Source organism: Saccostrea cucullata, unplaced genomic scaffold (genome assembly GCF_032062105.1).
Source record: "Saccostrea cucullata isolate Sc308-1 unplaced genomic scaffold, CSIRO_AGI_Scuc_v1 ctg2426, whole genome shotgun sequence".
NCBI lineage: Eukaryota > Metazoa > Mollusca > Bivalvia > Ostreida > Ostreidae > Saccostrea > Saccostrea cuccullata.
Window position 1 is genome coordinate 1 of NW_026935881.1, and position 14,086 is coordinate 14,086.

The 14,086-nt window shown below is 31.5% G+C and overlaps 1 protein-coding gene across 2 annotated transcripts in view; it reads right to left on the reverse strand.

The window, feature by feature from the left end:
• Nucleotides 1-5,011: 5,011 nt before the first annotated feature.
• LOC134244118 (uncharacterized) overlaps nucleotides 5,012-14,086 on the reverse strand; it is a 32,031-nt gene continuing 22,956 nt past the window's right edge. The window contains exons 6-9 of one of the 2 annotated variants that reach the window (XM_062726394.1): nucleotides 11,737-11,867; nucleotides 11,581-11,628; nucleotides 10,695-10,775; nucleotides 5,012-10,180 (exon numbers count right to left, since the gene is read on the reverse strand). In XM_062726394.1, the coding sequence (XP_062582378.1) occupies nucleotides 10,074-10,180; nucleotides 10,695-10,775; nucleotides 11,581-11,628; nucleotides 11,737-11,867 (367 nt within the window). In that variant the 3' untranslated portion in view covers nucleotides 5,012-10,073. The remainder of the gene's footprint in view (nucleotides 10,181-10,694; nucleotides 10,776-11,580; nucleotides 11,629-11,736; nucleotides 11,868-14,086) is intronic. The other variant, XM_062726395.1, reaches the window with a different exon arrangement.

Consider the following 14,086-nt stretch of genomic DNA (forward strand, 5'->3'; position numbering starts at 1 on the left):
TTTTTTTTGCGCGAAAAATATTGCGCCGTAAGTTGCACCTTTATGCATTACGGGATCTGTAGCGTTATGGTCAAAGACAAAATATATTAAACTTTAACGCTACAGACCTGCAGCTACCCTCTGCTCTGCAGACGACACACATATGAGTTACGCAACAAGAAGTCTCACAAAACTAATATTTCAAATTTCCCCGATATCCGCTGTATATCTGAGGTATAGAATGTAGTTGAGGTTTCACACGATGAAACTCTGCGAGTTGTTTTTAAAAGGGATTGAAAGTCTGCTGAAATTTAGTGACCTTTCAAAATCTTTCACTGTCCAATAATTCGCTAATACCGTTGGTTCATTCTGTGTTTTGTCCAGTCTTAAATCGTTATTTTTGTCATTAATTCTAAGTTTGATGTCACAAACAGAATATTTTCTGTGTTTACTTTTACTAGTGAGTAGACACAAGATTTCTACTCAATCAGTTTTGAAAAATGAACACATCAAATGTATTTCTTTGAATTGTGCTTGTACGTTATCTTATTTAGATTGTAACCCTGGATACACTGGACCAGATTGCAGATTGATCTGTGAGTATCCATATTATGGAATGCAATGTATGGGAATGTGTACCTGTACAAACAACAGCTGTAACTTCATGACAGGATGCCAAGAACATGGTTTGTTATAAAGTATTTTTTTTAGAAAGACACACTGCACATGTATTTAGAATAATGATAATTTAACTATAATATTTTGACATGCACCTTGACTTCAACGTTGTTAAAAATCTTCATGTCTAGTAAATGTAATTTATTTGGTAGGTGAAACAAAAGGGTTGAAGAGATGAAACATTTGAATGCCGGTTTTGGATATGTCACGTAGTTTTTTTCTCAAGTTAGATGCATTGATATCATATTTCTTGGGTAGGAAATAGATTAATAAAAAAGGTTTTTTGTACTTAACGCATGATCAGTGCATTTAAAAATTGACGAATCATTTTTTTTATTCTTTCTTCAAAAGATTTAAAATATAGAAAAAGACAAAGTAGTTAATCCTATACAGTATTTGCGTGAACATAATTGTGCATATACATGCACAAGCCCCTTTTATGAATAATATTATAAAAAAGATATTGGAAATTTCTATATTTAAAAAACACATGATATCGATATTATTGATATTAATGATGCAAATACCAATGATACGAATGTACACTAATTGCATCCTTCCATAATTCTAAAACGAGGGAAAAGTATTTCCTGTGATATGATAGTTTCATCAATTAGAATTTATAATGTTTTGAAATAAAAAACATGTTGCTTAAAATTCTAAAAGGAAGTTACAAATCAGAACTATTGGTTATGAAGCCAGTAATGCACAATTTTATTTACAACTAGCGTAGAATACGGAAAATATTATTTATAAATATACCGCATTTTCAAAAGACTTAATTCATTAAATTTTATTTCCGTTAATACATTCATGTATGTCGTTCTAGTTTTATTATTATTATTTTTTATTTGAGTCAGAATTACTTTTCAATTTTAATGGATACATACCAGAAATATACATTTTAAATTCTAATTTTGAAACCAACTGTATGAAAAATGTATTCAACAGTAGACTCGAACTAATAAGACACTCCATGTCGTGAAAACCAGTGCTACTAAACTGTGTTTGCATGTATATACGCATCACGTAGTTTTTTATACAAATATGACTATGGACATTAAAATGATTTTATTCCTGTGTAACTGCAGATAAAAGGTTGAATGTATTTCTCATCTGGTTTAAACATAACATCTGCAATAGAAAAAGTTGAAAAATAACGTTTTATAGTTTAAGGACATATATATGAATTAAAGACTTCCAATATTTGAGGGAACTGTGTGCTGTATTGTAACGTTAATATTTGTTTTACACTTCCTCTTAAACGAGGGTTGATATTAAGTATAATATATAAAATATATGTTTTATTTATAATATATGTTTTATTTATTTTCATATAATTGTTTTCTGTATCATCCAGGATTTTTCATCATCTGATATCTTTTCAAAACCTTTCACTACTGGCTTTTAAAACCCCTATCCATATGTCCGTATGAAAATTCCCTGTCTTTCTCTGTATCCTACAACATTTTCACAGTAAGCTACAGAATATCTGTAGAGACACTCTTGTCGATTAACATCTTATGCCATTCAATTTAAAATCTTAAAGCAAGAAAAAGCAAGAAAATCTTGAAAACATTTTGCAGGTTAATACATTGCATATGTCCTTGAATAACTCTATTAAAAACCAAAATTGCATCTCTATGTGTTTAATGTAATAATATTTCAGAGACTTCAATGACAATAGACATAACTAGATCAAGTTTTCAAAGCATCACCAATGAGGCAAAAAGGGATTCACGAGAGAAATCGAAAAGTACTTTGATCTCCGGAATAATAATTTTTGGATCACTTGGAATCGGAATATGCATTTTGTTCGCCTGTTTTTATGTTTATAAGATGGCGATTGAAAATCAGTTCCAGCAACGTACTCAGACATCAATCAAGAGCCAGAATGGACATTACGAACAGGTTGATAGGATTGCTTTTCATATCTGAGAGACTGTTCAAATATATACAGTTAGACTTTTACATTTAGTTCTAACATTTAGAAACGTGAAATGTATAAGGAAAAAAAAAAAAATTAAGCATTTACAAATATGAAGGAAGAGTTATTCTGTTCCGTGCATGATTCATTTTCTTTAAAGATATGCAAGGATAATAATGTTTACAGTAACAGCTGGTACATGTAAATGTATTTGAAAATATAATTTTAAAATCAAATAATCATAAAGAAATTTGTATGTTTAAATTGAAAGGTGTTATGTACAATATGAACAATTCTATGATTGAAATAAATTTGAAAAGAAATAAAATATCATATGGTCGCTTTGGGCGTATGCATAAAAACGTTAGCAATTACTGATACATGCCTTCACATCCACTAAAACTTTATTTATCACTCTGAGGAAGTATTTGTTTTATTTTGAAATGTAAATTACCAATTTAAGAAATAAACAACAATGCTTTAAACGTTCTCTGGGAAATGAACCCCGAACGGCTTTTCAAAAGATTTGATCAGGAACAAACTAAGTTCATTTTCCAGTAAGCTTTTTAATGATAGTGTTGATTAATACTTATTTTTACATTTGAGATAAACAATTCGGAATAAAGCTGCACTTATCACTCAAATAGGCCTCCGCATTTATATGTTTTGAGGCGCAATGACATAGACGTTGTTTGGTGTAAAAAGTTCACTTTGCTCCAACATTTAAATGTTGACATTCATTTCTAGTAGTCCAGTTAAAGAAGTGTCTGTTTGTTGTGATAGAACAAAGATCGTTGCTGAGAATATTTCTACTCTTTCATGAGTTCTTGATCTGTTTGAAGTCAAAAGCGGTGGTATCGCCTGTTTTAATTCACTAAACCTAAAAGGAACTTAGGGTTATAAATGTAAGTGTGGTCTTAATTTTAAATAGTATTAAAAACATTATTCACATCAAAAGAAGATTTATTGTACCTCTCTTGATTGAAAAATATCAATATTTGTAATCATTTTTTTTTTATTTTTTCATCTTTATTTACTTCGATATATTTTAAAACAAGTACATGTAGCACCGTGACAGAGATATGTAGACAAAATATTTTCCTCTAGGATACGGTCTCGCTATGACCTCTGTTCCAAAAGTAAAGTTCATACAGCATTTAACATATTTTCTCTTCAATAGGTTTAGTCATCTGCGTGACGCAGTGGTTAGAGTCTCTGCTCTAGAGTTGCGAAGAAAGGAGTCGATCCATTCTTCGCGAGTTCGAATCCCATTGTGGATCATGGAGATCGGTTCCTCAGATGAGACCGTATGGACCGAGTTCCCGGTCGCAATAGGTGTTGGCACAAAAAAGATATATCCCTGTTCAATGGCCCTGGGTGCAAAGTATAGGACAAATCTGCAGCTCTCCAGCGGCAAGTAGTGGCGTCTCCACGTGAGTGAAAAAAATTCGAAAGGGACGTTAAACAAGATACAATCAATCAATCATTAGTTCATCTAAAAAGATTTTTGCAAATGTAACTATTGTAATTGAAGTGTATTTAAACAATATTTAAGATTTAAAATTTAAATTTATAAAGTGTCATATATGTATTCAGTTTTTATCTCTTAATATGATATAGAGTACTGTTTTTCAAAACTTCTGTTTAAAGCAAACTCCCCAAAAATCAGAATACAAATGTTGACGTCGCTCTAGATTTACGAAGGGAACAGTTGATCCTTACGTTGCGGGTTCGAATCCAGCTTTTAGACATGGAGACCTGCCCTTCGTATGAGACCTTATTAACCGAGGTTCCGTGTAGGCAGTCGGTGTTGGCACGAAAAAGATCCCTCACTTCTCAATGTCCCTGAGTGCCGAGTATAGCTCGAAATGTGTAGCCCTCCAACTACATTTGGTGGCGTCTACGTTTGAGTGAAACATTCTCGAGTGGAACGTTAAACAACATAAAACCAATCAATCTAATGTTGGTTACATGTATATTATGAAGTCGCACTTGTTTAAGCTAACGTAATTAGGTTAGACATTATTTATATGTAATTTAATATAAAATTTAGAATTAGGAGGTATTTTCTGCCACCACTTCAAAATTTGGCACATATCTTACCGAAACAATATTCAATAAAATTTAACACCAAAAACAAACATGTACAAACAAATTTTTGTAATGTGTTTTGGTTGAAATGGCAACAACTTGAACACCTTTTTTAAAGACATGCTTTTATAATAAGGTTCTTCAGGTCTATATAAATATTAAGCAAATCAAACCTTGTTCGCAGAATTGTCACACCATGTTGCCACTTAGACATAAAGAAACGATTAAGTATATATGACTGTATAAGTGGTCACCTTTCAATTGGTACATACAAGTATCAAATACATTCATATTCTGAAAAATGCTAGACATTGCTCAATTACTAATGACAGATACTGTAAATCACTTTTTATTCGCGAGAACTTTATTGTAGCGTAAAGACGCAGGACGGTATGCTAGCAAAAATGTTATTCTTGCTTATAAAAGTATTCCATCAGATTATTATGTAAAGCAAAAACCACAATCTGTGGCAATATTATCTCGCTATTCAAGAGTCCATGACTATTTCACCAAAATAAGATATCGCAAAAATTAACTGATCTACAATATTATATAATCAAACTGATTTTAAAAGAAGAAGATTGGTAAGTCTTGAGAAAAGGGTATAAGAAGTACTATAGAATACACATTTAATGACTGCTAAAGTGTCATAATGTATATAGTCTGACAAATTTTGATGCTTATTTTTTTATATCAGCTTGAAGGTAGAAATTAAAAATGTAAAGCTCGTGAATATATAACAAAACATCTAAGACAGCGATCCTAAAATATTGGAGGAAGACATTGGATTTATTGCTACATTCTACAGCAAACATAGACATGATATACGAACCTGATTACATATAATATCATTTTTTGTAAACTACAGCTGAATTCATATACAAAAATGTATGATGGGGAAATAGACACTCTTGAAATGATTAACATTAAGGCAAGAATGTGAAATCTTATTTCCTTTACATTCTATCGATATTAAAACAAATGTGAAAATTTAACAATTTTAACAAAGTAACCCCCAAAAATTAACAGTGAGTTTTTCCCCATATTTATTAATTATAAAAATACAGGAGTTTACATACAAAGGTATACAAGGGTATGCATCTAAGGATATGAATATTTCATACTGAGCACTAGCTTTAGCATGAATATTGTGGGTACCACATTTGTCAGTATGAATAAGAAAATCAATTTGAACTTTCTCTGCGTTTTACTTACTAATTTGCTTAGAAACACCCGTGTTTAGACTGATCTCACTAGGGTAAATGCATTCGTAATGCGACACATTTTTTCACATTTTAATTTATAATTAAACGATGCAAATATTTTCTTTATAATAATAAATGCATTCTAAAAACAATTATAACAACATAACTATAAAAAGTTTTAAAACATCTTAGCATGTAAAGAAAATCACCCGTTGAAAAAAATAAACAATTTCAGCACTTATAGACTCCAAAAATTAAACCGACTAATACAATTGTTACAACAGGCCCATGGGCCACATCGCTCACCTGAGCACTGTGGATGGGAAAAGTAGAAATTGGTTTATTATTGAATAGTTTATTCCAAAAGTAGTCCCATGACCAATCATGGCTTTTCTATTCTTGATAAGATGATTTTTAAAGAATTTTCTTATATATGTAAATGTAAAACTTTGATTGGCCATTGTGGCCCCGCCTTACCCCCGGGAGTCATGATTGGAACAAATTTGAATCTACGCTACTTGATGATGCTTTATTATAAATATGATCAATTATGGCTTCGTTATTCTTGAAAAGAAGATTTTTAGAGAATTTTCTTATACATTCCTATGCCATGCTTTGGTCGGCCATTGTGGCCCTGCCCTTCCCTCGGGGGTCATGATTTGAACAAATTTGAATCTACACCACCTGAGGATGCTTTCATTTAAAAATGATCAATTATGGCTTTGTTATTCTTGAGAAGATTTTAAAGAATTTTCCTATATTTCTTTGTTAAACTTTGGTCGGCGATTGTGGCTCCGCCCTACCCCCGGGGGTCATGATTTGAACAAATTTGAATCTACACTACCTGAGGATGTTTCTCCATAAGTTTAATCTTTCCTGGCAGAGTGGTCCTGGGGCAGAAGATTTTTAAAAGATACCACCAAATTTTCATTTATTTCCAATTATCTCCCCTTGTATGAGAGCGTGACCCTTCATTTGAACAAACTTTTATCCCCTTAACCCAAGGATGGTTTGTGGCAAGTTTGGTTGAAATTGGCCCAGCGGTTCTTGAGAAGAAGTCGAAAATGTGAAAAGATTACAACAACAACGACTACAACAACGACGACGACAGACAACGGACAAATTGTCATCAGAAAAGCTCAATTGAACCTTTGGCTCAGGTGAACTAAAAACATTATCCAATTCTTAAAAAATGTACACCATTTGTCCTTTTTTAATTGTGATAAAAAATCTTTTATAGTTACAAAGTATACATTGCTTATAATAAAATAATATGTTGTCCCTTTTCCAGCACTCAATTAAATTTACTTTTTTTCAAATACAGAACCATTTATATGTCTGTATATATTAAGAAACTATGATGGTATATTTCTCCACACACGTGCAAGATAAATTATGTTAACATGCGTTATAATATGTGAATATACAACATGCTCTTGTCTTCATGCAAAAAAATTATGTTATCATGCAAGTACATGTAACCAATCTAGGGATTCCATATAACTGAAAGAAGACCCTAAAATGGACCTTTGACCTTGGTGTTTGAACCATTTAAAAAACACTTTAATCACAAACATCACACCAATAGTACTTTCATATTTCCCAGGTGTACTCCTTCAAACGGGACCTTCTATATGATACCAAGAATTTTGATCTTTTGACATTAACCTTAGAGTTTGAATTGGAATTGAGATACATTATTCCTCGCCGTAAATTTCCATATAAGGTTATCTGTGTTTTACAAAAAAAAGTCGTGATTACGAGGTTTGTCCGTAAAGTTCGTGGACAAGCTAAGAATTAAATAAAAGTTGTGTCATTGATATTTATCATTAACAAACTTCGAATCTTTTACATAATGTAATTGAAAAATGTAAAATGTTATTCAATTTCAAATGTTTAGTTACAATTATGGCTTCATAGTTAGTCTTGGAATGGAGAACCGGGGCACCGTCAAAATTTTAATTATTTTTTTTTTTATCACTTTATAAATTTCATTAGTATTTTATAAAATTCTGCGGAAATCTTGATGACTTTTATATTATGAGGTTAACAGAGGCCATCACTACAAACCTGCAAAACTTTAACGTTCAAAGTTGTAAAATGGCTGAGCAATCAAAGTTAGAAATATTAAGACGGATCGGAATTGTTTTTAAAAAGGGATGTTTTCGGAATAGGTGGAGCAATGAGCAGTGATTATATTCTGCGTAGACGTCGGATAAACACCTACAGAGACCAATATAATTCACTTTTTAATTAAACGATGCAATATAACAATATATACATTCAAAAAACAATTATAACAACATAACTATAAAAAGTTTTAAAACATCTTAGCTTGAAAAAAATCACCCATTGAAAAAATAAACAATTTCAGCACTTAAAGACTCCAAAAATCAAACCCACTAATACAATTGTAACAACAGGCCCATGGGCCACATCGCTCACCTTAGCACTGTGGCTGGGAAAAAGTAGAAATTGGTTTATTATTGAATAGTTTATATCCAAAAGTAGTCCCATGACCAATCATGGATTTGCTATTCTTGATACATGTAAGATGATTTTTAAAGAATTTTCTGAAATATGTAAATGAAAAAAAAAAAGATTGGCCATTGTGGCCCCGCCCTGTAATAAAATATATAATTAAAAATTAACAATTGAATTAATTTTTGTTACCCTGTTTACTACGTTAATGCCTTGATTAAAGGTAATGACTGATTGATACGCACGGGTGAGATTAAACAAGTGTGTTTCATTAAATGATTACATCTCACGTCTACAATTGTATTAAATTGCAAAACTAATCGTTAGCTATAGAAATAAATTAAACAATTGATAAGTTTGAAAAACACCAACAACTAGGTGTTTGTAATTGATCCATACACTCGCATAATTATATAGACAGTCTACAGCTAATCACAGAAAATAATAAAATTTCAATTTATCCTTATAAAACTTTTAAAGAATTATTCTTTGTATGTTGAATTCGCGTAATTTCTTTTCCGCTAATATAGCGAAAATTAACTCCGCGAGTTAATTTCCTGCCGTAGAGTAATCTTAATTCTAGGAAAATAAAGTGATTAACGCCAGTATATGGTATAATACGCGTAATATGCTATATATATGTCAAAATACAATTTTTTTTTTACATGCAGGATATTTATGTTCACTTGCAAGTATTCATCTCAACATGCGACTTATTTATGTTAACAAGAGATCCTATTAATTCAGCATATAAGATGATTATGTTAACATTCAACTAACTGGTGTCCACATGCAACATATTAATGTCAACATTCAAGTTTAATGTTACTTTGCAACAAATCTTGACATGCAGTTTTTTATGTCAGCATATGATTTGTTTAGGAGAACATGCCACATTACTATATTTATACTGAAAGGAAAAAGAAATAACATAATAGCATAATATTCGAAATAAATTCGGACCGCATGAACAAAAATTACGCAAATTAGTCAGATGGAAATTGAGTTATTTTGCAGCTAAATCAGTGTTCATAATTACTCAATCGTAAGATGTGTTGCATCACGTAAGGAAAACGCTAAAAGCCCAAAACACTTGCAATTTGATGACGATACGTTTGCCAACAAATCTTGTTGTACCATTTGATGCACCTGAGGTATATACTTTTTCTTAATTTTTTTTTTTTTTTTTTTTTTGGTTGGAATAGATCAGTCAACCGTGCCGATGCAATGTGCCTTAAAGTTAATCAAACGTAATCAGTGATGATTTATTGAATATTCCCGAACAGTACATTGGATGTTGTAAGTCATTGTCACTAAGGAAAGTACTCATTTTTGAAGCCCATTTTGTGTTTTTTGTTCATTGGAATCTTATGTGTATCTTAATGCTTATGTGTGTATAAAACAGATATTGGTTGCAGTATTTCAGAAAATTTTAGGTATATATGTTTTGGGGATTCTAAACAAGTTTTACAGCCGTTTTAACGAAGCGTTTGATTTTACTCTAGTTTACTGATTCTTTAACATTCATTTTACATCAGTGTCTCGATACGTGATGAAAAGATGTAACATAATTTTTTTTCAATACATTAAATATTCAAGTATGCGAGAAAATCAAGCTTAGTGTCATATGATTTCTATGTTACATGTCATCGAGCTGACGACATTATTTATTGAACACCCCTCGTAGTATGACAATGGTTATGTTTTGTTTTTCAATGCATTTCCTTCTGTTCATTTCCATCGAACTGTTGGTTTATACAATTTTGTGAAATCGAATTTAGAATTATCGTTGCCTCGTCTGTCCCTTCTAGTCTATCAACTGAAAAAGACAAAAAAACATGCCAAATTATATTTTCAATTAAATAAGCCTTATTCAGAAGATGAGTAAATTAACTTAAATAAAAAAAAACGTATCTTTCCCTGAAATTTAATATTTTAAACTGTGATATATAAATAGCCTATATCAAAAGCAGGCACGTATTACAATCGGAAAAAAATAAAGGGTTTGAACGCATCATCATGAACTAGATGAAATCTCATAGTATTGTTGTCATATATGTCTATTATATACATTTGAATAAAAAGAATACAGATAAAATAATTGGATATGAAAAGCATTTTCTCGCCATTGTGTTTTCCAAAAAGAGACATCTTTTGAGTATTTAGCGCTCTCTCAAGTGGAAAGCTTTTTTTCTTTGCTCTGAAAAATGATTTAATTTCAAAACGCCTACTTTTTGCTTTAAAAAGGATGAATCAGTTGCTTCAGATGTGAAACTTTCTTTTTCAGTAGTTTATTTTTCCATGAACAAATTTTATCATTTTATTTTATATACCTTCTCCTCTCATCGATGTATTTGGATCTACCAGACGCAAAATTGATGAAGGATCTGAACTTCCATCTTTACTTTCAATAACTAAAATGTTAAAAAGGCATTCAGTAAAAGTTAATGTGTATTTGGGACGATATTTCAAATCATATGTATCTTAAATTCAATGTTCTAGTTACTTTTATAGCACTTTTTTTTCAGATCCATAATGATCATGAAGATCCCCCAAAACATATCATATAACTTTCATTTAACCAAAAGCGCTAAAAAAGTTTTGAAATAGAGAAAAAATAAAAGTGCAGTGAAGACAATACGAGAAAATAGTTTTTCTTCTAAAATTTGCGTTTCAAGGTCAACATCTAGTTAATGAGTTTTGACTGTCTTCTTATACCCACACTCAAAAAGCAGGAGGGTAAATAGTAGTCGGTATGTCCGTCCGTCTGTCTAGCTGTTTGTCCGCCCGTCTGTCTGTTAAGCTTTGGGGTACCCATCTCTTATCTGCAACTTCTGTTACACCGCTGAAAAAAATTTGATGATACTTTTTTTTATATATTCCCATGGTTCATCTCCTATTTTACTATTTGATTTTTGATCTGACATTTATTTAGGTTTCCCATAGCATAACATGGACACTGACATCTTATTGATATGGGAGGTGGGGTACCATGTAGTGAGCTCATTTCTTCATTGTACCTGCCTCTAGTTTGTACAAGCTTAAGTATGTATTTTATTGTGTTTATCTAAAAGTTAAGTCCCGATACATCTTATTTTACAAGGGTACATTTGTAAATGATTAGTAGAAAAATGCGAGTCTTAATTTTCGATTTTTTAAGTACCTTTCATTTACTAGATCTTATCCATAATTACTTAACTTTTTGTATTAGCTACGTACCTTTATAATTCTTTAATTTAGATTCATTTAACTCCATATCTTTCTTTGCTTTAAAATTGAATAAAATGAAATATTTTAGTAAATAAATGTATACAAAAGTAATTTTAATCAATATGAAGTATGGATAGAAATTCAGTTAATCTAATCAGTACTTACCTCTTTTTGAACAAATTCTGAGGACTAATGCTATTGTTAAGATCGAAAAAGTCGGCATAAAGATGCCAAGTGTAAGGTATGCAAGGCTACTTCTTAAATTCAATTCAATTCTTGCTTCCCCATTCTTATGTCTGAAAAAAGGACATTTTTTTTTTACAAAAAAGACAGATAACTATCAGCGGCTGTATCTCTAGTTCCCTACTACCTTGGTAGCAAGAGGTTTCAAAATTTATTAATTACATAAAATATATTATTTTGTTACATGTACAGATACATGTTAGTACAAGTATATGTCCAATATATTTACAAAATTAGAAATTTTAAACACGTTAAGAGTTGGCAATTTGCTTTCTCTGACAAAGAAAATTACGAACGATATATCTCTTCATGACATACTACACATGGTCAATAGAACTTCTAACCATGAAAATTCATTTAAATCTCAGTGATCTTCATCCACGGAATTTATTCATTTAAGAAATAAGTTATCATTTTATAACATCTATCGGAGTACAAATACGTGTTAGTCACGAGATTAAATTCCATAAATCCCGAAGGTCTTTATGATGAATTTGATCTCGTACCAACCAGTATTTATACATGTACCCCGATAGATGTTTTATATGAATGATACCTTATTAATTATATTTACATTTGTGACTTATTCATACTTTATATTTGCCTGATTGTGACTTTAACGGGTGAAATGCATTATTTTTCAAACCCAACGGAATGTATGTAATCCACTAAACGCGAGTTGATTCTTTATGACGTCACTAAGAAATTACGTAGAACGTTTATCCATACGCACATCTATAACCTCCTGACCTCCTACCGGTATTTATACAGCTTTAGATATGCATTGTTTTCAGTAGCGTTTTATAAAGGAAAACCTTGCAAATGTAAATATTAACAAATAATCAAATAAGAATTGTTCATACTAATTGTTAGTTCACTATTTATACACTGAATGACATCAGATTTCATTTTCCGACCATGACAAGGAGCACACGGCGGGTGTGACCGGTCAGCAGGGGGTGCTCACTCCTCCATGGCACTTGATGTTCGGAGGTCCGTGTCTGCTCTGCTATTATCATGTATTGTTTTATAGATTTTAATATGAAATACTCTCATTATCCCCATATTCTTCTTGATAATATACCGTATAAAAGATCAATTATGTTAAAGTTGTACATTATTGAGAGGAAACATAAAGAGATATAAGTCGATCTCGTGGCGCAGTGGATAGAACGTCTGCTTTAGACCAGGGAAGGAGTCGCGGGTTCCTCTGTTATACATGTAATCCATTGGTCCAAAAGAAAAAAAAGTAGTTGGACGTATTTTTATGGAGTGTAGATAAGAATAAGGCCTAAATTTACGACCGAAATTACCTAAAAGGTTCGAGGATAAGTTGTCTTTGCTCAATCCGTCCCTCTGCCTAGCTGTACTTTTGTCTTTTTTTCTGTTTGTCCGCAAAACATTAACCTTAGACTAAACTTTTCAATGGGTGGGGCTATGATTCTCATATTTCAGCCAAATTTGACCTTGTGACCTTGACCTTGGAATTAGACTCACTTATACTAAAATTTTTTCGAGCTTTAAGCTTGTACATGACTTCTGGTAGATAATGCTTGGGATTCCAAAAATGGATCTTTGACCTTTGTGTATGAACCATTTAAAAAACACTTTAATCACAACCATCACACAAATAGTACGAAGTCTTTCATATTTCTCAGGTGTACGCCTTCAAACAGGACCTCCTATTTGATACCAAGAATTTCGATCTTTTGACATTAACCTTAGATTTTGACTTGGAATTGAGAAATTTTATTCCTCGCCGTAAATTTCCATATAAGGTTATCTGTGTTTTACAAAAAAAAATCGTGATTACTAGGGTTGTTCGTAAAGTTCGTGGACAACCTAAGAATTAAATAAAAGTTGTGTCATTGATATTAATTATTAACATACTTCTTATCCTTTACATTTAAGGTAATTGAAAAATGTAAATCTTATTCAATTTCAAATGTTTAGTTACAATTATGGCTTCATAGTTAGTCTTGGAATGGAGAACCGGGGCACCGTCAAAATTTTAATTAAAATTTTTTTTTATCACTTTATAAATTTCATTGGTATTTTATAAACTTCTGCGGAAATCTGGATGACTGGATGATATTATGAGTTTAACAGAGGTTATCACTACAAACCTGCAAAATTGTAACGTTCAAAGTTGTAAAATGGCTGAGCAATCAAAGTTAGAAATATTAAGACGGATCGGAATTGTTTTAAAAAGGGACGTTTTCGGAATGTTTGGAGCAGTGAGCAGTGATTAAATTCTGCATAAACGTCGGAT